The following is a 22,741-nucleotide window of genomic DNA, read 5'->3' as shown; positions in this document are numbered from 1 at the left end:
TATGAAAGGAGCAAGAAATATAATTTAGATAGTACTGTGTAACTTTATCTGTGAATATTATGTAAGAGGAGCTGTACGGCCCTCAGAGACATCACTGAGTTCATTGCAATGCAGTTAGTGCAGTGAACAAGCTGGATGAAAATGTATTCATTGTACACAATACTATTTTTATGAATGGTTGTGGTATATATGTATATGAAATGAATCGGTGATGACGTTTATAACTGTGCCTGGTCTCAACAGACTTGACAAACACTTTAAATGCAGCCAGCTGAAGTTTGGCCCGAAAATGTGATATATCATTTCATTCTGAGGAGAATCAGAATCTGCTCACAATTGTTTTCATAAATAAGATCATTTGCAGAAACGTGTTTGGAAAAATCTGTGCTGACTGTTATAGATACATAAACAGAATTTTATTATAATTCCTCAAAGCAGCTATGTCAGAATGAGATATGCGTGTCCTTATGCAAACACACTCTGTGCTCCTCCTTTGTTCCGTCATAGTCAGGTTTCCCGTCTGTTGTTATCTGGTCTGGTTCACGTAATTTCCGTCTGTGTTGTGGCTAAAACATTAGTCGAAGTTTGGGAGATGATGCTCCCAAGGGGCACCATGTGGATTTTATAAAGCCATGTAGCTAATGCAAATGCTAATGAAGAGACCATATGGACAAGTAACTGCACCTGGAACATGCTGATTTTTTTTTTTTTTTTTTTTTTACCCAACTTCTCCAAAAGTCACTTTTGTGAATTGAAAATATTTTTGGTTTTATCTTTGTTTAAACATGAAGTGTTGTTTCTTTAATTTGTACATTAAAGTAAAAAATGCTTATGATTCTCATGTGACATGTTATTTCTTCATTATTATTCTTCTGGTTCCTCAATAACCCACAAGAGTTTCATCCAGGTTAGATCTGAATATTACTGTACATTTCAACACATACTGTATGCTTATTTCTGAGGGAAGAACATTCTTACAAGCCTTTTAAGGTGTGAATGATCATGAAACCATGATCGGGATCATTGATCCATATACTGGCAACTGCCCATATCTGGCAGAGGTTTGCTCTTTTTTAAAGAATTGACATTAACACAGCAGAGATTACAATGTTTTAAGGTTGAATGATTGAGTATGCAACTATTCCATGTTAGTAATAGTTTGAAAATATCTGGCGATCTCGCCAAACTATCGATCAATTGCAGATTTGAAATGTAAAAATGAAAAGTTCGTAGGCATGCACATCCCAGAGGATGACTGGGTTCTTAACTGGAAAAATGATAACAAAAGTAGCCAAAGTGAGTCCACACACCAGGTTTTTGAGCCTGTAATGTTTCATATTTTTGATTAAACCTGTCTTTTGGAGCTATACCTGGTGTGCGGACTCACTTTTTCTACCTAGGTTTGAAATGTAAACCATATTTTCCAGTTAGTTAAAAGTAATGTTAGACATTAAAGAATTTTTTATTTTTTTTTAAATGTATTACAAAATAGTCTTAATTGTATATATAATTTAAATACTAATGATTTTTGCTTTGATAAACTTTTTTATATTATAACTTGTATAAAAGATCTCGGTCTTGCAGCAATTCAACTTTTCGGATGTATTGTATTTGTAATTTTTGGCCAATTTTTGTATTTTATTTATAAAGTTTTTTATTTTTTATTTTGAAAGAAAAAAAAAAAAAAAAAAAAAACACATTTAGTATGGCGAGCTGTGATTGGTTCCTGAGTTTTCTTCTTCTACTCCCGCCTGAAGCCCGCGGTTTCCAAACTCAGACATACAGCACAAAGGTAAACGACGGCTAGAAAAACCTGCCCCTAAATGAGAGAGTGTTCAGTTTGTCGAGCTAAAGCCACTGAGAGTTGACTGAAAGTGTAGCTACACGGACACAGAGGTGGAGCTGCTGTGATAAGCTGGTAGTAGCATTTAGCAGCGCAGTTAGCATCAGCACAGGAAGCAGATGCTAGGAAGGTTACCTTGTCAACTAGTGTCAACGGAAGCTGCCTTTCCTGTGCAGTGGGAACAGTCTGGCTCAGGTGAGACTTGCCATTCATTTAAAACCAATGCAACTGTTTGTGTTTTTGTACCAGTATTCTTCTTCTCTCTTCTTTGTCTTGTTAGCTGGACCAGTCTGAGCTTGTAAACAAGGAACAACAATGTCGAACCTGTCTGAGGCTCGTTATAAGGCGCACTATGGCGTCATCGAGAAAGGCCAGACTGTCTGTGTGGTGCAAGACCTCTCATCTGATACATTAGAGGATGATTTAGATCTGAATAAGACCTACCCCTGCACCCGGAGGCCACTCTACAATCAACTGAGCCTTTTGGGGTATCAGCGGTGTTACTACCCTGATTTACTGACAGGTTGGTTTCACTGTTGCTCTATCACAATAATGTGGTTGTGTCTAATCCGAGGTCCACTTTGTCAATATTGATGTCAATTTGTATTTGGGATGAACGATTATGGAAATAATCTATTTGGGAATTTTTATTTAGTTTTTATTTTTTTACTCAGTATGGCATTTGTGATTTAATATGCAATATTTTTTTCAAGGGCCTCTGGTCATGTATTTTTCAATGAACACAAGCAATAAATCAACCTGTTTCACAATAAACAATTTCAGGATAATTTAAAATTTATAAATACACATTTTAAAGCAAAAATTACAACAAAAAAACAAACAAATCTGTGGCGTTACCTCTTCAACATATCTAACTAACTTCACGTTTCATGAAACATGTAAACATGCGGACTGCACTTGCCATCCTGTGATATAAACATGGGAAAACTGAGCACTGGCAAATATTGGAAAATTTCATTGAATGTGTGTTTTAAGGGGCTGCAATTAGGGCTGGGCGATATATCGAATATACTCGATATATCGCAGCTTGTAGTCTGTGCGGTGTTGAAAATGACCATACCGTTAAACTCGCGGACTTTTTTTTTTTTTTTTTTTTTTTTTTTTTTTTTTTTTATAAATATCTTAGTGGCATTATGCACAAAAGGTGCACTTAAATTTAGTGTTGTTTTGAAATGTCATCTTAATGACAACATGCACAAAAGGGCACTATTTGTTTTAAAATATTGTAGTGGCATTATGTACAAAAAGTGCACTTTAATTTTGTGTTTTGAAATGCCATGTGAGTTGCATCCTGCACTAATGGCTTGTTTTGAAATGTCTCTGTGACAATTTTGCACAGAACGTGCACTTTCTGTTGACAATTTTATGTTTGAGCCACTCACTGTTTAATAAATACAGTTATGTCAACTTTGACTTAGTTGTGATATCCCCTTTTTTGCATGAAAGTTTAAAATTGGCATATATTAATGCAGTATGATCAAGAATGTTTTAATGTAGACATATAGAATCATCATACTGGTGTGATTTTGTGCATCAAAGTGTTAATTCAAGGGTAATGCAAAATATCGAGATATATATCGTGTATCGTGACATGGCCTAAAAATATCGCGGTATTTATAAAAGGCCATATCGCCCAGCCCTAGCTGCAATATCTACAAGTGAATTAGTTGGTAATTTATGGCGGTAGACCAATATGGATTTTTTTTTTTAGGGCAGATGCTGATATCGATTTTTTTTTTTTCTCCTTTCAGCCTTAGCCAATGACCGATACGGACTGACAATTTTCTTGAGCTGATACTACTTTTGCTCCCTCAATTTACGTCATAAAAATCACACAATGATGATAACAAATAGTACGAGTCTCAATTTTTAAAAAAGGAACATTTATTGAAATTAACAAAGGTGAGGTAGAATGACAACAAGTAAAAAATATTTAACAAATATTAAAAACAGGTGATGAAGAACAAGTGAAACATATTTCTGCTCTCTGTAAATAATGCAGATTGGCGAACGCAGCTGCCTGTATCGGCCGATGCAGATACACGTAAAAAACACAAAAGTCAGTCGGTCTATCACTAGTAATTATACATTAATTCTTGTTTTTTTTCTGTCATTTTTACTTTCTCCTGTGAGCCAAATTAGATGCCCTAAAGGGCCAGAATTGACCCCCGGGCCTTGAGTTTGACTAGTGTGCTTTAGATAAAGGCAGGATTTGGAAGTTAACGGCTTTCGCATACGATCACATTCATCTTTTGACGTGTGACATGGGTGGTGCTGAGTCATCCCAATATAAAGAATGCCTCTGCTTTTTCTATGGCTTGTTACACTAGTTTTACTATTTACCTAAAGTATTACCAATAAGCTTAGCAACAAGCGTGTCTACAATTAATTTGGTGTACATATTAAAGCCTATGTTTACTGACTGTAAAATTGAGGTTTTTCCTGTTTTGGTTCTGCATTTCAGGTCAGCATTTGGATCTTTGCTCTCTTGCGAAAAGAGGAAATAACCGTATTTCTAGCTTTCTTGCTGAAGCCAAACATTCTAGCAGCTTCCTGCAACACCTGCCCACTCTATCAGAGGCAGAGGAGAACTTTTTCAAGCAGCTCATGTCTGGAGAATTTGAGCTGACTGGAAAGCCAGCAGCCCTAAACCCAAACAAAGTCATTCTTAGAGTCAACCCTAGAACCAGACAGGTACTGAGGATGCAATATGCCAGAAATAATGCTTTGAGTCTTGTTTGACATAGGGTGTGATTCTTTTTACAGGTTTTGTCAGCAAATGAACAGGCCAGCAAGCTCTTTGAATGCTCAGGCCCAGAGCTGAACGGGAGAACCCTGTCTTGTATTTTAAAGAGAAATGTTCAAATCCTAGTTGGTGCTTTGGGAGAGGAATATCCTCTGAAAGATGGAACAGTTGCAGCTGTTTCTGGAAAAGTGGTATGAAATGCATATATACTGCTGTATTTATCAGAGGTGTAAAGAGTATTTAAGTAGAAGTACTGTTACTTAATTGAAATTATAGAAGTAAGCCATACATAAAAATTAGTACAAGTAAAAATTAGCTCAATTAAATAGTACTCAAAGTAAAAGTTACTAGTTACTTTCACCCCCCCCATGCTTGTTTTTGGTAATAAATCTTAATCCCTTGCATACAGTGAACATCTCATGTATAAAGGTAAAAAGGAAGAGATCAAATCTTGCACAATTGGAACTTAATTTATTTCCTCCAAAGAAATCTGTATAAAGTAAAAGGTTTGTCAAAATGTACAATTATTTTTCAAGTATAGCACATTTATGAATTCTAAATCTGAGATAATATCCAGCATTCAATGCTGTTTTGGTGCGGTGCATTACGTTTAATCTGATTGGTCGCCGATGATGTGACGCATTGGATTGTTGACTGATCATTTTATATTTAGTATGTCCATTGATCATTTAAAACTAGAAATGTAAGGATTCACTCAACTCTCGATATGATTTGATTCACGATAAGATTCTCTCATGATTTATTTTACAAAATGTGACTGTAGACAAATGATGACTGAAAAACATTAATTTTTTTTTTCTTCAAAAAAAAAAATACTGAACTATTTTCTTTTAGCTTTCATTGTCAAAAGAATCCCTTGATAAACTATGCAAAACAATGTAATTTAATTAAAAATAAATCCTGAATGAAAAAAAAATCAATGTTACAAATGAAGTCTATTCATTTAAATTCTGGCTCTACAGTAAACTATGCAGAACTGCATAAGAGGTATGGATTTCATTCTCTATCATTTCTCCCTTTCCTCTGTGTGCTGCTCTTATCTTGGATTTCACATGTTCTTTCTTTCTCACTTCTTTCATTTTGTCTTGGGGAAGCCAAAATGCTTCCACAATTCTGATTTAAAACATGGTAGTGCGTCCTGAATTTCAAAATAGTTCTAGCAATTCTAAATAGATAGCACCCTTTGCTGTAAAAAAAAAAAAAAAAAAAAGTACAGCGATTAAATTTCAGAGTATCGATGTGAACCATGACACCTTTGAATCGGTTTTTAACTGCCTCACGATTAATCTTTACATCCTTATTTTAAAAAAAACAATACCAATTTACTCAGTAACGGTTGGATGTAGAAATGTAATGAATTACTTCTATTAAATTGTACTTACGGTAACGACAGGTCGAATTATTGATTTAGAAATATACAAGTACCCATAAAAGCAACTAAATAACAGTAATGTGACAACTTGTAATTTGTTACTTTCACCTCTGGTATTTATGTATTGTCTTTGAAATGTTAACTGTATATTTATATATGTTGTCTAACAGTGGGGTGTTGTTATTTTGTAGCTGGATGCAGTGACACCATCTGGTGACGTGCCAGTATCTGTTATCACCCAAAGACCATCACAAACTGAAGAGATTCTTCATCTCATTATTGGAAATGTGGAAAGATTATCAGCTTTTTTGTCTTTTTCACAAGATGTACGTATTACATTCTCACGCAAACTTTGTCACATCTCCTGTGAAATTATTTCTCCTCTTTTTCTGCTTGTTGCATATGACATAATTCTTTTTTTCCAGGGCTGCATCCAAACCTGTGACACAGCTTTTGCCCACATCCTTGGGTACCAGAGTCCTGAGGAGCTAATTGGCATGTCTGTTAATGAGCTAATCCCTTCTTTACAAATCTCCATCCACAGTCATGCATTGCCTAAAGTAAGAAAATCACTCACATGCCAGCTTGTGGAAATCTTTTATTTCATTTGTTTTTTGTTTTTTTTTTAACTCCCAAGACTTTTCCCAGCTCACCACTCTGCCCAATTTCTTCTTTTGATGACCACTTTTTCAGATGCTGAGGGTTCAGAGAGTGTGTGGTAAAACTAGAGACGGTACGTTAGTCCCACTTTGTGTCAAACTTCAGGCTGCTGTACACTGTGGAAAAAACACAGTCGGAGCTTCAGATTACCTTGAAACATCAAAGGAAGATGGCAGACCAGCTCCTCTCAACTCCTCAAAGCAAGAAGCCTCACCCAATGAACACTGTAAGACACCATGTGATAGGCGCCAATTTAACCATAATTAATAATACCTCATTCTGTGGGCACTAGTGTCTAATCCAGTCACACTGTTGATGTGCAAATTGTTTTATCACTTTGCAGTGCATGATGTGGGCCTCTAAGGGATTGGAATTTTAACAATTCTTGTTTGTAAGAAAAATTATTAATAACATTTGGCAATTTTGGGGCATCTTTTTTTTTTTTTTTTTTTTTTTTTACTTTTTTATTAGGGATAAGGTAAAGATTAATAATGAGGCAGTTAAAAGTTGATTCAAAAATGTCATGGTTCACATCGATACTCTGAAATTGAATCAGTCCTTTAATTTTTTATTTTTTTTATAGCTGAGGGGGCTATGTATTTAAAATTTGAAATTCAGGACGCACCACCATGTTTTAAATCAGAAGTGTGGAAGCATTTTGGCTTCTACAAGACAAAATGAAAGAAGTGAGAAAGAAAGAACATGTGAAATCCAAGATAAGAGCAGCACACAGAGGAAAGGGAGAAACGATAGAGAATGAAAACCATAGTTTGTTTATTTATATTATTTCTTTGACATGGGATTTGTTTTAAAGTCCAATTAAGGCACATAATACATTTTCAGTTGCATTTTTAAAAAGGAAAGGAACTAATATGTAGTTTTCCATAGTTTACTGTTGAGCCAGAATTTAAATGAATTGGCTTCTTCATTTGTTCTATTTCTTTATTTCATTCAGGATTTATTTTTAATTAAATTGCATTGTTTTACATAGTTTATCAAGGGATTCTTTTGACAATGAAAGATAAAACAAAGTAGTACAGTATTTTTATTTTTCAAAAAAAAAATAAGATTTTTCTGTCATTAGTCTACAGTCTCATTTTGTAAAATAAATTGTGGGAGAATGGTATCGGGAGTTGAGTGAATCGTTACATCCCTACTTTTCAAATTATTGAAATGCATTTGTTTCTCAAGACTGGTAGTAGAAGTGGTTTCTGGTACAAAAATTTAAATTAAAAAAAAAGGTACAGTTTACAGTGCAAAATGAAGCTTTAAATAAGAATTTACTAAAAGAAATTAATAAAATTAACTCAAGAATTTAAAATGTACCAAAAGCTAACTGAATAAATTTATTATTATAGAGTGCAGAGCCCATGTTTTTAAATGTAAATATTGCAGACGATCAAGTTAATTCAATCGCGGCAACCGAAATTGTGATCACGATTAAAATTGGATTAATTATGCAGCCCTATTGTTATCTTCAGTTCCTCTGTCTGACAAGGAAGCACCACCTGTTTCACTTGTCATCTAATGTGACCCATATTGATTGCAAAAAAAAATAAAAAAAATACACAGCATGTACTTTGAAAGGAAAAAAATTGTTTTGTTTACTATGTGAAAAATACATTATATATGTTATTGTCATTCTGAAAATGAGTATTCTCTTCCTCTTATCTGTATTCATGTTTTCCCAGCCATTAAAGTAGACGGCACCAGCATCTGTTCCAGCCCAAAGATGGAGTACTCTGGAACTGTATGGGCCTTTGCTCCAGTGGGCAGCCTCCTCCTGCTCAGTCCTAATGGAGCCATCTCCAGCATACACAGTCACCTGGCCCTGAGTCTGTTTGGCTACAGCGAAGATGAACTGCTGGGAAAGGTTAGACAACACTATACACCCAGTTATTCATGTCATTTTCCATGTGCAACACTCTCAACCCCCACTTCTGTTGCCAACTCATCATCTACAGAGTATCACTGTGTTGATGCCTGGTTTCTATGGGTGGATGTCTGATCCACTCTTCCCTGACTCACAGGCTGGTAGTCCAGCCTCATTCAAAATGTCAAGAAAATCAGGTTTGGCATTTTTGTTAAATTGAGTAAGAAAAAGATGACAATACAAATATAAATGTTGTCTGTAAATGTGTGTGGCTGATTAATGTTCCCATTGATCTCAGATGTGGACCCTTCCTCATTGGTGGCAGGGGATATGGCCATGGTGCAGCAAGCAATGCTGGCAAGAACTGCTACAGGGAGAGGCAGGATCTTCACAGAAACCAACAACAGCAGCAGGCTGGAGAGGCCGGGCACTGCTCTGTCTACCCTCTCTCCTCCTGTAGTCGCCTCCACACGTATGGTTGCGTAAGTCATTGGGTTTTTTTATCATTCACTATTTTTCAGAGGCAACAAGTATATTCTGGGAGAAAAATATTATTTTCAAACAGGATTCAAGCAGCATTTCCTGTTTCAGCCTCTCTGCCTGAAGGTCATCAGGTTCATGTTCTGTTCTAGTGCAACATTTGCATTTTGCTGAATGTGAGTCATCTCCAATGCCTCCATCTGTTAAGTTCATCCATCCATTTAGTCATACATACCTGCTAACCCTGTACAGCACATGTGTCAAACTCATGGCCCGGGGCCCAAATCTGGATCATTGTGTAAATGAAACTCAACAATATTTGCAGGGGCTCACAGTTTTCCCTTACAGGGGCTTACAGTGTTAGCTTATATTTTTAGTCATTTTTAATGTTAAAGGGGACATATCATGCTAAATCCACTTTTTTAGCCCTTAAATGCATTTTGTTGTTTTTTTAGAGTGCTTAGAAGTACAGCAAAAATCAAATTAGTCTCTTCAGGTGCTCAGTAGATATCTTTATATTCTGTTTTGCTCATATTTTTCAATCTGTTTCGATTTTTCTATTCTCTATTACGTTTTTTGAACTATTACATCACAGTATTTGCAGCGGAACTGCCAAATTAGTACATCAACTCCAGGTCCAACACTTCGAGCAATCCGCCATTTTTATTTCTCGCTTTTATTTTGTAGTCCAAGCTCAAGGATGCCGAAGTTACGAGAGGATAAGTCAAAATGTTTGGTCGTTGGATGTAGTAACACACACGCTTCATTACACCGTCTCCCAGCATCAGAACCTTTTTGAAGTGCCTGGTTGAGTTTTATTTTTCACAGAAATGTACCCACATCTGTGGGTAAGGTCATTTTTGTGTGCGCGAAGCACTTCAAGGATGACCGCTTCGCCAGTATAAAGAAGGATTTGCCGAAAGACTTTGTCTGACTGAGGGTTCAATTCCTTCTATCTTTGGAGACGACGAACAGAGCATTTCGGTAAGCTGTAAATAACGCTAAAAAGTGTGATAAGACATCCCTGTCATTGTTTTGTTAGCATTAGCAGTTGCACCGTCTTCAGACTTCATATGTTAGCGCTGTGTGCTCGTTTTAGATCCTTGATGATATGGGCTACGTGGTTTAATTTAAGTCTAAAGTTTTCATTAGTCATTTCATTTTGCCATTTTTGTCTTTGAAAAGACTATTAATATGCATTTCGTGAAGTTAGCTTGGCGCTAGCGTTAGCTCGGTGCTTGGGTTAGCTCACTTGTTAGGGTTCTGCAGGTTCATCATCTTCATTTTCATCTCGCTCCGCCGGGTCCGACTCTGGCTCGAACATGTAAGGCTGGATGGACAAGTCTTCCGTTGTTGACATTTTGTAAATAACCTCTGAATAAAAAGTTTATGCGCCGCTACATAGCCGTATCTCTTCTATCAAACTACAAAAATGGCCGAGCAGGGTGGAGTTGAACCGAGTGTCACCTGAAGAGGGGGCGGGGTATGGAGTGTCTCATTTGCATTTAAAGAGACCGCACCAAAACGAGTTGCTCTCAGAAGCACATCAGAAAAGGGGCCTGTGGAGCTATAATAATGAGGAATTCAGACCCAAGCATTGCAGTTCCGCTTTATATAGACCATAACTGTATGATTTATATGTAAAAAGGAAGGATTTAAAACCATGATATGTACACTTTAAACAGTTGAATAAAACTCAAAATTCTTACTTCTTTCTGCTCCCTTTCATTCATATTTTTTTCTTTTTTCAATGTGAAGGAGAAAGACGTTTTTTAATGTCTTGAATGAAATAAATATATAAACAAACAATTTTCCTCCTATTATTACATAATATTTCCCTGAAACTGGTCACAAAATCTAGGACATTTAAAGTGAAGATCCTTTTGGGACTGACATCTGTCACTTATTGCTTGGATGTTTCTTAATTATTTTGTAATTTATGGCCCACTTTTGATCAAACGGCTTCATATTTGACCCCTGAATTAAAATGAGTTTGACACCCCTGCTATACAGGGTCACGGTGGGTAAAGTACACCAGTCTATCACAGGGCTAACTAGCAAAGGAGATGGATAATTAGTCACAAACGCACATTCATGCCAACGACCAATTTATAAAACAACTTAAAATACATGATTTAAACTGTCAGAATCTAAGAGTAACCCCAGCCTGCTCTGAAACAAATGCCAAAATCAGGACAAATGATTGTTAATCATCAGTTCATCTTTTTCACTTCATGACAGTTGGATTATTCCAGTTTTCAAAAATATAGAGGCATTTCTCAAAACTCAACTGCATATTTCTACTGTGTACTTGGTGTTCCCCCTCAGGGCCAATGATACTACAGAGCTGATCAAGGAGGCGGCCCAGGCAGTTCCCTGCAGCAGTCAGCTGGACTGTGTGGACGATACACAGTTGCTGCTAAAAACATTAGCATTGGTGGACCCTCCTGAAGAACACACACAATGCTCAACTCACTCTGAGTTGCAAAACCACAAGAAGGAAGAGCCACATGGCAGTGGGACTCAGACCAGTAAGAGTACCTCAGGTGTGGTGTAAGGAGGACTGCCTAATCTGTGATTTATTGTTTTTGTTTTATTTTTATTCTGCTATAGGCATTAATGCTGATGACAAGATGAGAGCCAACGATCCCACTGTGAAAACTGTTCAGCTTTCTGATTTATCCATCCTCCAAAACTCAAGCTTTGAAGTCATCTCACTGGAGAGCAGGTGAGTGAAGTCATTGGATCAGAGACCAGCTCCACTATGGGGTGCCTAATGTAAAAACTTACACTGTTTCATAGCTGACATATTTTGGACATTTAACTCTCTTTCCTTACATTTAGCTCATCTTTCTTTGATTTGAGACAAAGTCATGTTTTATATCATTGTTAAAAATAAATGTACAAATACATCTAAATGTAAATGTTAAATTTAATTCTTAATGTAAATCTAAATGTTAAATCAGTTGCCAAGTGTAAAGTTAAATGTTTAGAAATTATACCAAGTGGGCCGGTCAGTGCCTATCAATGATGAGGCCCCGCCCACACTCCACAACCCCACCTTCCAAGGTGTCCTGCATCCTTGGTGTCTTTATCACGGTAAAAGTGAGTTGACATACAGTATGCCAGTACTCTCAGGGTTCTATGTCTGTTACACTGTGTGAGGGCAGTGGTCCTCACATTCCCTCGGTTGATATGCAGCCCGTACACCAGTCAGTACCACTCTTTCCAGTTTGTCAGTTTTAAACGATCCCGCAATATCTCGCTCTTCCCTCTCTTTGTTCACTGAGCCGCAATTAATGGTGTGGGTGAGGCCTTGTGATTGACAGGTGCTGACCTGCCCACTTTGCACGACATTTAGCTTTACACTTGGCGACCGATTTAACATTTAAATTTAGATTTAAAATTTACATTTAGGTTTATTTGTCATGTTCACATTTTAAACAATGATATAGATTTGCTGTTTTACATGATTTTTTGTCTCAAATGAAAGAAAAACAAGCTAAAAGTGAGCTAAATGTTCAAAATATGTCAGCTATGAAAAAGCGATTGAGTTTTTACATTCTGCCCCCAATACTCCACTGCCTGTAATGGAAGTGCATGTTAACGATTGTTCCGCTGTGTCACAGGTCGTCTTCTGGCTTCTGTGAGAAGTTTGCTGGTCAGGGCGGCTCGGACCCAGCCCAAGTCGAGGACTTTCATTCAGCTCTTGAGGCTGACTCTGCCAGCTGCTTTCTGGATATCAACAGCAATGGCGACGTGGTGACCCGAGCACTCGCTGACCTGGAGCTAAACAGCAGTATAGAGATGGTCAGCGGTGGAGGCTACAACAACCGACACTCAATGTCATCCTGTGATACAGAGGAGCTTCTGCAGACACCATCTCCGTGTGTAATAGAGTCTGATGATGAGACGGAGCCAGTGCAGGATAGGAATGCTGCACCTGAAGGAAAGTTCTTGAGCGAGGATGTGAAAATGGACACTGGGAAGCAGGATCATTGGGGCGTTGTTTCTGCAATAGGCAAAGAAAAGAGTCACGAGTGTTGTGAACAGATTAACGCTGGGGTTCAGTCGCTGACGGACATTCCTGCAACCTCAACTCCTAAGAAACAGAAGACTAATGAACACAGTGCGTCCTCAGACTCTGAATCCATTCTGGAGGGACAATTTAAAGGAAGTGGATACCACCGCGATGGCACAATCATTGGTCAGTTAGATAAAGATATTTACAGTTTTCCTTCCTCACTAATTATGCAAACTTTTTCCAAAATACATTTTAAAATGATTTTTTTTTCTTCTAGAGGTGCACTGTGACGTTTGCAGGATCAAAGTCTCAGATGGAAGCTTGATGTTCTGTGTGTGGGTGAGCAGGCCTGGTCAGCAGTGGGCGCTCACACAGACTGAAAGCTCACTACACAACCAATCAAGGGCCAGTTTACAAGAGGTAAATGACAATAATAATAATAGCTCCGGTTAGGGTTGGGATCAATTACCTTTTTCAATTACAATTATGTTTTCAATGTTCCATGTTCAATTACATTTCAATGGTTACAGATCATTTATTTAAAAAAAATTCCCCTAAAATTCAATTACAATTATGTTATCAATTACTAAAGTTCAATTCGAATTTTACTAACTTTTATTCAGTTGTGATGATTGTGTGCGCTAATTGGCAATTAATTATTATTACAAAATATGTTGTTGTAATCATAATTCAGATGTAATTAAGTTCAGATAATTGAGTTTCTACACAAATAGTAAAATATTAAAACCAATATTTTCATGGTTAAAGAAGGCTAACAAGGTAACCAAGAGATGAAAAACAAATTGGAGGATGGATAATGTTGTTTTCCACAGCTTATTTAAGACATGAGTCAATACCGACCCGTTATCATAAGAGATGCTAACACAAGAGGAAAGTTATGTTTTATGGGCTTATTTAAGAAAGGTTCAGTATTTATGATTAATGGTAATTGAACTTTAGTAATTGCGAACGTAATTGTAACTAGATTTCGGGGGGAAAATAATAATTTTAATTGTAATATTTGGATAATTGAAGACTTAATTGTAATATATAAATGTAATTGACCCCAAACCTGGTGTGTAAAATGTAATTTTAGAATCTTTACATTTATATTTTAGTGCAGTGATTATAATATCTAATGTAAAAGCCCAACTAAACACAAAAGTTGGAATTTAGCGATGGTTATAAACTCTTTGTATTGTTACTTTGTATCGCCCCTATTAAGAAAATATATTATATCCTAACTTTAACCCACTCGCCCCTAACTCTCCTATCCCTTACCACCTGTATGGATGTAAAGATTGTGGGAAAACTTGATATGAAACGTGTTTTAATAATTATTTACACCATAATTGTAATTAGTTATTATTAATGAGATTACAATTATAATTGACCCCCAACCCTGGCCCCAGTTCCCGAAACCATTATCAAAGTTACATTTGTGCAAAAAGGATAATTTATTGACTTATTTTATAGAATGACAGAGATGAGAGATGAGATGTTATTATTATTATCATTTACCTCTTGTAAACTGGCCCTTTCTGTCAAGAAAATCTAAAAAGAGAAACATTTTCTTTTTCAAATACTTGTTGAATCCTAGTTTATCGTTTCTCATGTGATCAAAACTGATGCTCATGACTGTTTTAGAGAATTGGAGATGTCAGTCAAAGAGAAGCCATGCGCTCCTCTATGGACTTTGAACAGTCTCGAGCTTGTGACGGACAATTTGAAGAAGAATACCAGCCCGTCAAAGCTGTGGGTAAAGGTGCGTTTGGTTTTGTCTGGAGGGCAATACGGCGCTGCGATGGACAAGAAGTAAGCTAACATTTCTTAAAGACCAAGTTGTGACCTTTTCAAACTTAATATGTATTATGGAAACTTTAAGATTGTTTAAAAAAAAAAGAAAAACAAGATTATGATACATTTGTTTGTTTGGCTTTTAAATCCATAGGTAATAGTGAAGTTTATCAGCAAAGCCAGAATAGTGAGCGACTGCTGGGTAGACGACCCCATGTTGGGGCGTGTGAGCCAAGAGATAGCCATACTCACACGAGTCCAGCACCATAACATCGTCAAGGTATGACTTTAATGGCACTAAAAGGTTTTTAACCCCTAACTTTTTTTAAAGAGCCTCTTATTTCTGTGCCTTAGGTGCTGGAGGTGTTTGAGAACGGCAGTTACTTTCAGATGGTGATGGAGAAACACGGGGATGTCTTGGACCTCTTTGAATTCATAGACATGCACCCAAGGCTGGACGAGCCGCTGGGTAGTTACATCTTCAGACAGGTACGTGTATTAGGGCTGTGCATTGCCATGATTCTGACCATACAAATCACCATTTGCATGTCACAAAACGATATCAATAATTACAAATTTCACCTTTACAAGTACAAAATAATATGAAATACAGTTTATTTCATGTTTTATAAACTTCCGAGAAGTAGTAAATGGTAACTAATAAAAACAAGTGGTATGTTCATCAAACTGTCAAATTACATTTTTCAAAAAAAGTTTTACATTTGCTTCTACAACAGATTCTGACTCTGTTACATCTTTAAATAAATAAAAATCATCTATAAAAGTGCCCAGTGTGTTTATGAAAATAAAGTGCCATCAACTTCCAAGCTAAAATGCATTGATGAGTTAAACAAGGTCTGATGTAGGGCTGTAGTCGACCAAGGAAATGGTTGGTCGACCAAGACTATGGCACACGTAGCGATTAGTCGACAAAAAAAAAAGGAGAATGAATGAGCAGGTGCAGAGGATGATGAGGAGAAAGAAAGAGAGACAAATATTTTGTTTTGGCGTTTTTGTGGTGCTGATTTACTTTTAAACACAGACCATTTATGATATGAACGTTATTCAAGCTTTGACCAGAACCCGACAAAGCAAAAGTGAAACCTACAGACATTAGGTATTTATATCAGAGCCTGACCTGAAACCAACAATTAAACCTATTTTTTCCTCATACAAATGACGTATTCACGTTTGTTTTAGTGGTAAGCCTGCTTTTATTAATAAACAACTGTTAATATCAACATCAGATCAGCGCACGGGGAAACAAAACGTACGTCAAACACAGGTGCGCAGTGCACACCGCGGCGTCAGAGAGCAGTGGATCTATTTATGTAATCCACTTATCAAATATAAGGATAATCCATGTTCTTGTGCAGAAAAAGGATTGATTCAATAGTGCCGGGCTATTCAAATGGCGGCCCCCGGGCCGGGTCCGGCCCCTGAGGAATTTTATACCGGCCCTCAGAGTGTACTGTAATCATTACATACAGTATCTAGTCATATAGTGCATGACAATGGCTAATTATATTAAAAAATAAATCGTGCATAAAAGCAGGCCGAATCTACCTGTTTTAGCCGGACATGTATTTTAGGGGACCGCAAGTGACCAATTAAAAATCGCCACTGGCAGCGCCGCGGTATGACCTTCCGGACTTTTTAGCATGAAGGTTGGCTAACAAGAAAAATGTCTCTCTCTACTTTAAAAAAAAGAAAAGTTGACTCAGAGAACAGGCAGTTCAACAATGAATGGACAGAGAAATATGCATTTATTGCTGTCGATGCGAATCCTGTGTGCCTAATCTGCAATGAGTGCCTCGCCGTGAGTAAAGAGTATAATTTGAGAAGACATTTCAACACAACGCACGCTAAATTTAACACTACTTTTCCACCTGGCTCTGCCGCTCGGAAGCAGAAGATATCGGGTCTTACATTGTGTTATGAGCAAAGACGGCGGATATTGTTCCGGGCTTGTACGGATCAAGAGAGAGCAACAGCTGCATCGTTGCGGGTGGCATGGATATTGGGGAAAAAGAAAAAGCCGTTTACAGACTCGGAGACTGTCAAAGAGTGTATGCTGGCATCCATTGAAGAGGTGGTAACAGATGAGAAAACACGAAAAAGCGTTATTGATTCAATCCGGCAAATTCCAATATCTGACACGTCAAATATAAGGAGAGTCGAGTCCCTTGCATCGGACGTTTTCGAGACGCTTATGGACAAGCTGAGGAAGGCTGAGGTGATGTCTTTGGCCGTGGACGAGTCGACCGACAACAGTGATGTCGCACAGCTGTGCCTTTATGTGCGATTTTATGATGGAGCATGTTTTCATGAGGATCTGCTTGGACTAATTCCTCTGGAGGGGCAGACCACCGGTGAAATTTTATTCGCCAAAATTAGTGCATTCTTTGAGGAGAACAACTTGGATTTGGCGCGCATAAACATGCTGGTGACGGATGGCGCGCCCTCGATGGTCGGCAGGGATCAGGGTCTTGCTGCGAGGATGGCAGCCGTGGCTCCGCAGATGAGATCGCTACATTGCCTCATCCACCAAAGCCTTCTGTGTGCCAAACTCAGTGGTGAGTTGAAAGAGACCATGGACTCTGTCATGGCAATTATAAACTTTATCCGTTGCACCTCCAGTTTACAGCACCGTCTTTTCCGCAAGCTGTTGGCTGACATGTCTGCTGAATACAAAGATTTGCTAATTCACAATGACATTAGATGGCTTAGCAAAGGAAACGCACTGAAACGTTTCTGTGAACTAAAAGAGGAGATTCTGGTTTTTCTCCAGTCTTCAAAACTGAAAAAAGCTGGCAAGTTTCTGTCGCTGATGGGAAATAATGAGTTTAATGCTACTGTTTGCTTTTTGAGTGATGTTTTCTATCATTTGAACCAGCTCAACATGGAGTTGCAGGGCAGAGATAAAACAGTTTTCGAACTTGTGGAGAAACTTCGTGCTTTTCAAAGAAAACTCTCACTCTTCTCTGCTGATCTTTGTCCTGAGAAGATGCTCCACTTCCCCACATTAAGGAAATCTGGCCTGCAAATTACCGAGGTGATGTCAGGCTTTATTGACTCATTGAAAAACAACTTTGCCACCAGGTTTGATGATTTCAGCATCTCCAGTGAAGTGATGAGATTTGTTAAAGACCCATTCTGTGTGAATGATGAGGCAGACTTTGCATTGAAAGGAAAGGAGCTAGTACCATCATTGGATGAGAGTTTTTTACAGCTGGAACTCATTGACATTCAGTCATCAGATGACTTGCAACAGTCATTGCAGCAGGCAGGTTATGAAAAATTCTGGACCCATGTAGTCAGCCAAGAAAAATTTCCACACTCAAGGGGTCTTGCACTTTTTCTTCTGACAATGTTTGGCTCAACATACACTTGTGAGTCGTCATTCTCACACATGAATGCCATTAAAACACACAACCGCATATCCCTCACTGACCAGAATCTGCAACACTGCTTGTGCATTGCCCTGTCAACATATACACCTGACTTCACTGCTCTTGCTAAGTCAAAAAAATGCCATTTCTCTCATTAGTTAGCAAATGCTGGTAAACGACATGCAAGATAACAGGCATATTAGTCAAACAAGTGATGAGTTGTTGTTTTTTTTAACCGTATACTCCTGCAATTTAGAACATGTTATTCACCTCATACTTAATGTTTTTTCTTGATATGGTTTTGTTCAACTGAACTGAAAGTTGAGGTGTCTGATTCAATTTCAATATAGGCAGATAAGAAAAATTAAATGACGTGAAGAAAGGTCAACTAAGTGACTGTTTAATGATTTTGTTGTTTTCATGTTAGCAGGGCTAAAATTGATGAGGTGATTATTGTTGAAGTATTTTGAATAGTTATTTGTCAGTTAAATGAATTAAAATGTTTACAACTGATATGCTCATCTAAACTGCTATTTGAAATACATTGCCTTGCTATGATACCATGCACTGTTATGTTAGAATTATTTTTTGTACCTTACTATGCACTTTGGTTTTATTTTTGTTGGAGTCCAATCTTAAATATCTGTGATATGGCTGACCTGGACTGATTGTCAAGGTAACTTGATTTATGTTCAGGATGGACGGAAGTTAGTACAGTAGTAGTCCATGTGGGGATTTATGTCCATAAATTGTTCTGCATTAACAAAATTAAATATATTGATTCCTTAAGTATGTTATTGTTGTAATTTCTTTATTTGTTGCTGTGATTACCCATATTCTCCGGCCCCTCATTTTGCCTAAGATTCATGAACTGGCCCCAATTCCAAATTAATTGAATAGCCCTGCAATAGTGGATGCTTGTTCTTCAAGCCTGTCTTAATTAATTCCCTTTCTGCTCTAATCAGAGCAGTCAGTGATAGCGCAACATTTTTTTTTTTTTGTACCCAGCGCTCACTCACACAGTTGTTGCTGGACATAGAATCATGTTTAGGCATCAAATAAAGGATATTTGATATTTAATCCTTATCACCTATATAAGTGCATTGCATTTTTTTTTAACGCTATTGATACTGATACCGTTGCTGGTCGACCAATGAAAATCTTGGTCGACCACGACGGCATCGACCAATTAGTCAACTATATGACCAAACTTGGAAGCCCTAGTCTGATGTGGTTCACTGACACCTAGTGACTGGGAGGTTACATGCTACGTATATGTTGGCACAATTCAAAAAAGATTTTTGTTCAAAAACATGATATTAAAAAAATCCTCCACCCTTTTTTTCCTCCACCCTTAATGTGTATAACAGGAGAGGCTCTGATATGTGACACATGCTAACCTGGTGACTCCTCCCCTTTCCAGTTGGTAGCAGCCGTCTTTTATCTGAGGACAAAGAGCGTCCTTCACAGGGACATTAAGGACGAGAACATCATCATCGACAAGAGCTTTCACATCCGACTGATAGACTTTGGCTCTGCTGCCATGTCGGCTCCTGGGAAGCTGTTTCACAATTTCTGTGGCACACTGGAATACTGCTCTCCTGAGGTGCTTCAGGGGCATCCGTAAGTAGACCATTTACCTCTCATGTGTTCTAAGCTTATTCAGACACAGATCAAAGGTTTGTTTTCATTACAGTTGGGTTTTGGTTTGATTGAAAAACATATTTTCAGAATCAGAAGTACTTTATATATTTTTAGAAACTTAGCGACCACTTAAACCATAAAACCTGCTCTCACAGTCCACCTAACCCAATGGTCAACTAAAATAGGTAAAGGTAGAATTTGGATTCATATTCTCGCTAAACTGATTTTAAAATGAACACATGTTTGATTTTATTTCTTTTTTTTAAAACATGAACACTTTGGTGATGACTGGTCAGCAAGAATGCAAGCGTTGTCGTTTTCTCTTGGATGTGCAGACTGGGATGGGATTTGTTAATTGAACAAATGTTATTTTTTTACGTTATTGCAATAGTTAACAAAAAAATAATTGTAAAGGACAACTGTTATCGAGAGTACACTGCATTTTTTAAGATATAAATGAAATAGGTCAAGAAACAAAAAAACACATGCCTGCTGCTTACAAAAGAAAATGAATAAATAAAGAGGGTAAGTGTCTTTTTGTCACACATTCTTTTGACGCAATTGTGTAGTCTACTTAACGGTAGTCTATCTCAGAGTACATTTTATTCATTTTTTGCAAATTATCTCTGTCAAAGTTTCGGTGTTTAAAAAAATTATTAAAAAACCATGGTATCTTTAGTGTTAACAGATGGTTAAATTAGTTTTTAGACCAAAAATTATTTATAATTGCACTTATTCTTTTGCCTATTTAATTTATTTTGCTGTGAACTATTTAGTTATATTGAAGCATTAGAATGTATTTTATTCATCTTTGATAAATGGGCATTATTTGCACTTTAATTGAATAAAATGTTGTTTAAATGTTTGCCAAATGTGCATTGGTTATGACTTTGCATTGTTTGCATGTTAAGTACATTGAATGTACACGTTTATGACGTGTTAAGTAAAGATTCAATGAAAAAGTTATTGTGTTTATCATTCATAGAGGATTATTCCCTTGGTATGTAAATTAAGTTTTCATTTCCGCAAAAGAGCAACAGTAAAACAAAAATGAATGTAAACAGAGGATTATTTGACATAAATACAGTATGTATATATTGACTATTTAAAGCTTCGTCTTCCTTGAAAAAGTTTACATTTTATTTTGAAAGTGCTGGAGAAGTGCTTGAGTTTTACTCTTAATAAGCTGTATGAACCCTGATTATGTCTCAGACATGAATCTAATCAGCTTGTCTGTTTTTTCTGAAGCTATGAGGGTCCGGAGCTTGAAATGTGGTCTCTGGGGGTCGTGCTCTACACTCTGCTGTTTGGTGAGAACCCTTTCTGTGACGTGGGGGAAATCCTAGAAGCCAAACTGCGTCTCCAATATCACGTGTCTCCAGGTGTGAATTTGATTTGGTTTCGTCTTTATTTTAAATGTGTACTCTCCATTATTGTTGCTCCTTCACCCTACACCTCTGCTGTTTCCTGTCAGAGCTGCGTGGGGTGTTACATGGGCTGCTGCACCCTGATCCCACGCACAGAATGACGTTAGACCAGCTGCTGCTGCAGTCCTGGGTCAGTCAGCCCATTTCGCTCGCTGAATACAGCTGGTCCGAAGTGTGTCCTGCTAGTCCGAGTCACTGTGAGTTCATTTTAGCTCCATGTGAAGCTTAGCCAAAAACACACACGATTTTTATTCACTGAAATCTCTCCTTTCTTTTATTACAGGCACAAGAAAGCAGGTAGAACCTAGTCCTGAGGTCTGTGTGAGAGAAGACCTGTTCCCAGATGAAGGTGATGAGACTCTCCCTGATGATGAGGAGGAGGAGGAAGATGAGGAGGAGAGGTTGTCGAGGGTTGCTCTGGTATCTGAGCTCCAGAAGTACTTGGTTGAGGACTAAAACATGTCTACAGGTGTCTGGTGCAGATATGGCTTTTAAAAGAATGAAAGGAACATGTACCACAACCTCTGAGAGACCAGTCACCACCGTGTGACCCCCATGTGCCTTCTAATAGATTTCTACCACTTCAAAGGAACAACATGATATTAACTTTTTTTTTAAACTTTAATTTTATCTGTACTATTTATTTATTTTACCTTTAAACACTTAAGGCTGATGTTGATATCAGTGATTTCTTTTCAACAATGTTGTTTTTATTTGAGCACCGTTGTGTAATTAAGTCATTTTCTTGTCACTATAATTTTAACTTTAAGTATAGTTTTATAGAGATTATATGCTATTTATTTTTATTTGTAATAAATGTTGCACTACAAGCACAATGTACTTTGTAAGGACTTTGTCTCTGCTGAAATGAATTGTATAAATAAATAAATACATTTAAAAAAAAAAAAAAAAATCTTTTTTTTCTCATTTTACAATGACTTCATTCCATTACACAAGATAGTGAGACGACAGGCTTAGAAAACCTAACTTTTAGTATGAGGTGAATATAAACAGAATTATAGCTTCTCAACGCTGAGTTACTGACATTACCATGTCTCACTAACCTTCCACTAGAATTAGAACTTTCTCCAAAATTAGTTTTTACTTTCTTACGTTTTCTCTATCAACGCTCAAACTACCTTTGCTCTCCTTTATTAGGATGATGCTGTACTGATACTCATCAACTTAGAACAAGCAGGAACGGTGAATAATTTATCCATCCATTTTCTACTTGCTTGAGTAGTTTATTTCAACTAAACTCATTATTTGAACCAATAATATATTAACAGTGAGACAATTAATGGCCTCCTAAAGCCACCATTACCGCTTCATTAGTTAAACTATTAATTTTGTTATAAAACTAACCAGTGGTTCACAACCTTTTCAGCCATCGACCACCAAATTATAAGTTCCAGGGACCACCACTGTGCCTGAAAATGGT

The 22,741-nt window shown here is 37.3% G+C and overlaps 1 protein-coding gene across 2 annotated transcripts; it reads left to right on the top strand.

Moving 5' to 3' along the window:
* Positions 1-1,764: 1,764 nt before the first annotated feature.
* On the top strand, positions 1,765-22,014 carry pask (PAS domain containing serine/threonine kinase). 2 transcript variants are annotated; one of them, XM_028472139.1, is made up of 21 exons: positions 1,765-2,038; positions 2,124-2,366; positions 4,329-4,558; positions 4,631-4,801; positions 6,195-6,329; positions 6,429-6,563; positions 6,697-6,889; positions 8,355-8,536; positions 8,628-8,733; positions 8,835-9,018; positions 11,345-11,547; positions 11,630-11,744; positions 12,646-13,223; positions 13,318-13,460; positions 14,688-14,855; positions 14,992-15,117; positions 15,192-15,326; positions 19,653-19,852; positions 21,122-21,255; positions 21,348-21,497; positions 21,584-22,014. In XM_028472139.1, exons 2-21 carry the CDS (start codon positions 2,159-2,161, stop codon positions 21,754-21,756), a joined length of 3,669 nt encoding a protein of 1,222 aa, XP_028327940.1. In that variant the 5' UTR covers positions 1,765-2,038; positions 2,124-2,158; the 3' UTR covers positions 21,757-22,014. The 2 variants fall into 2 exon arrangements, with proteins under 2 accessions (XP_028327940.1, XP_028327941.1); XM_028472140.1 differs by lacking the exons at positions 21,122-21,255; positions 21,348-21,497; positions 21,584-22,014 and having other exon boundaries at positions 19,600-19,712.
* The last annotated feature ends 727 nt before the right edge of the window (positions 22,015-22,741 follow it).

This window comes from Gouania willdenowi, chromosome 17 (genome assembly GCF_900634775.1).
Source record: "Gouania willdenowi chromosome 17, fGouWil2.1, whole genome shotgun sequence".
In the NCBI taxonomy this organism is placed as follows: Eukaryota; Metazoa; Chordata; class Actinopteri; order Blenniiformes; family Gobiesocidae; genus Gouania; species Gouania willdenowi.
The sequence above is the reverse complement of the archived record's forward strand: the minus strand, read 5'-3'. Positions and strand labels throughout refer to the sequence as shown.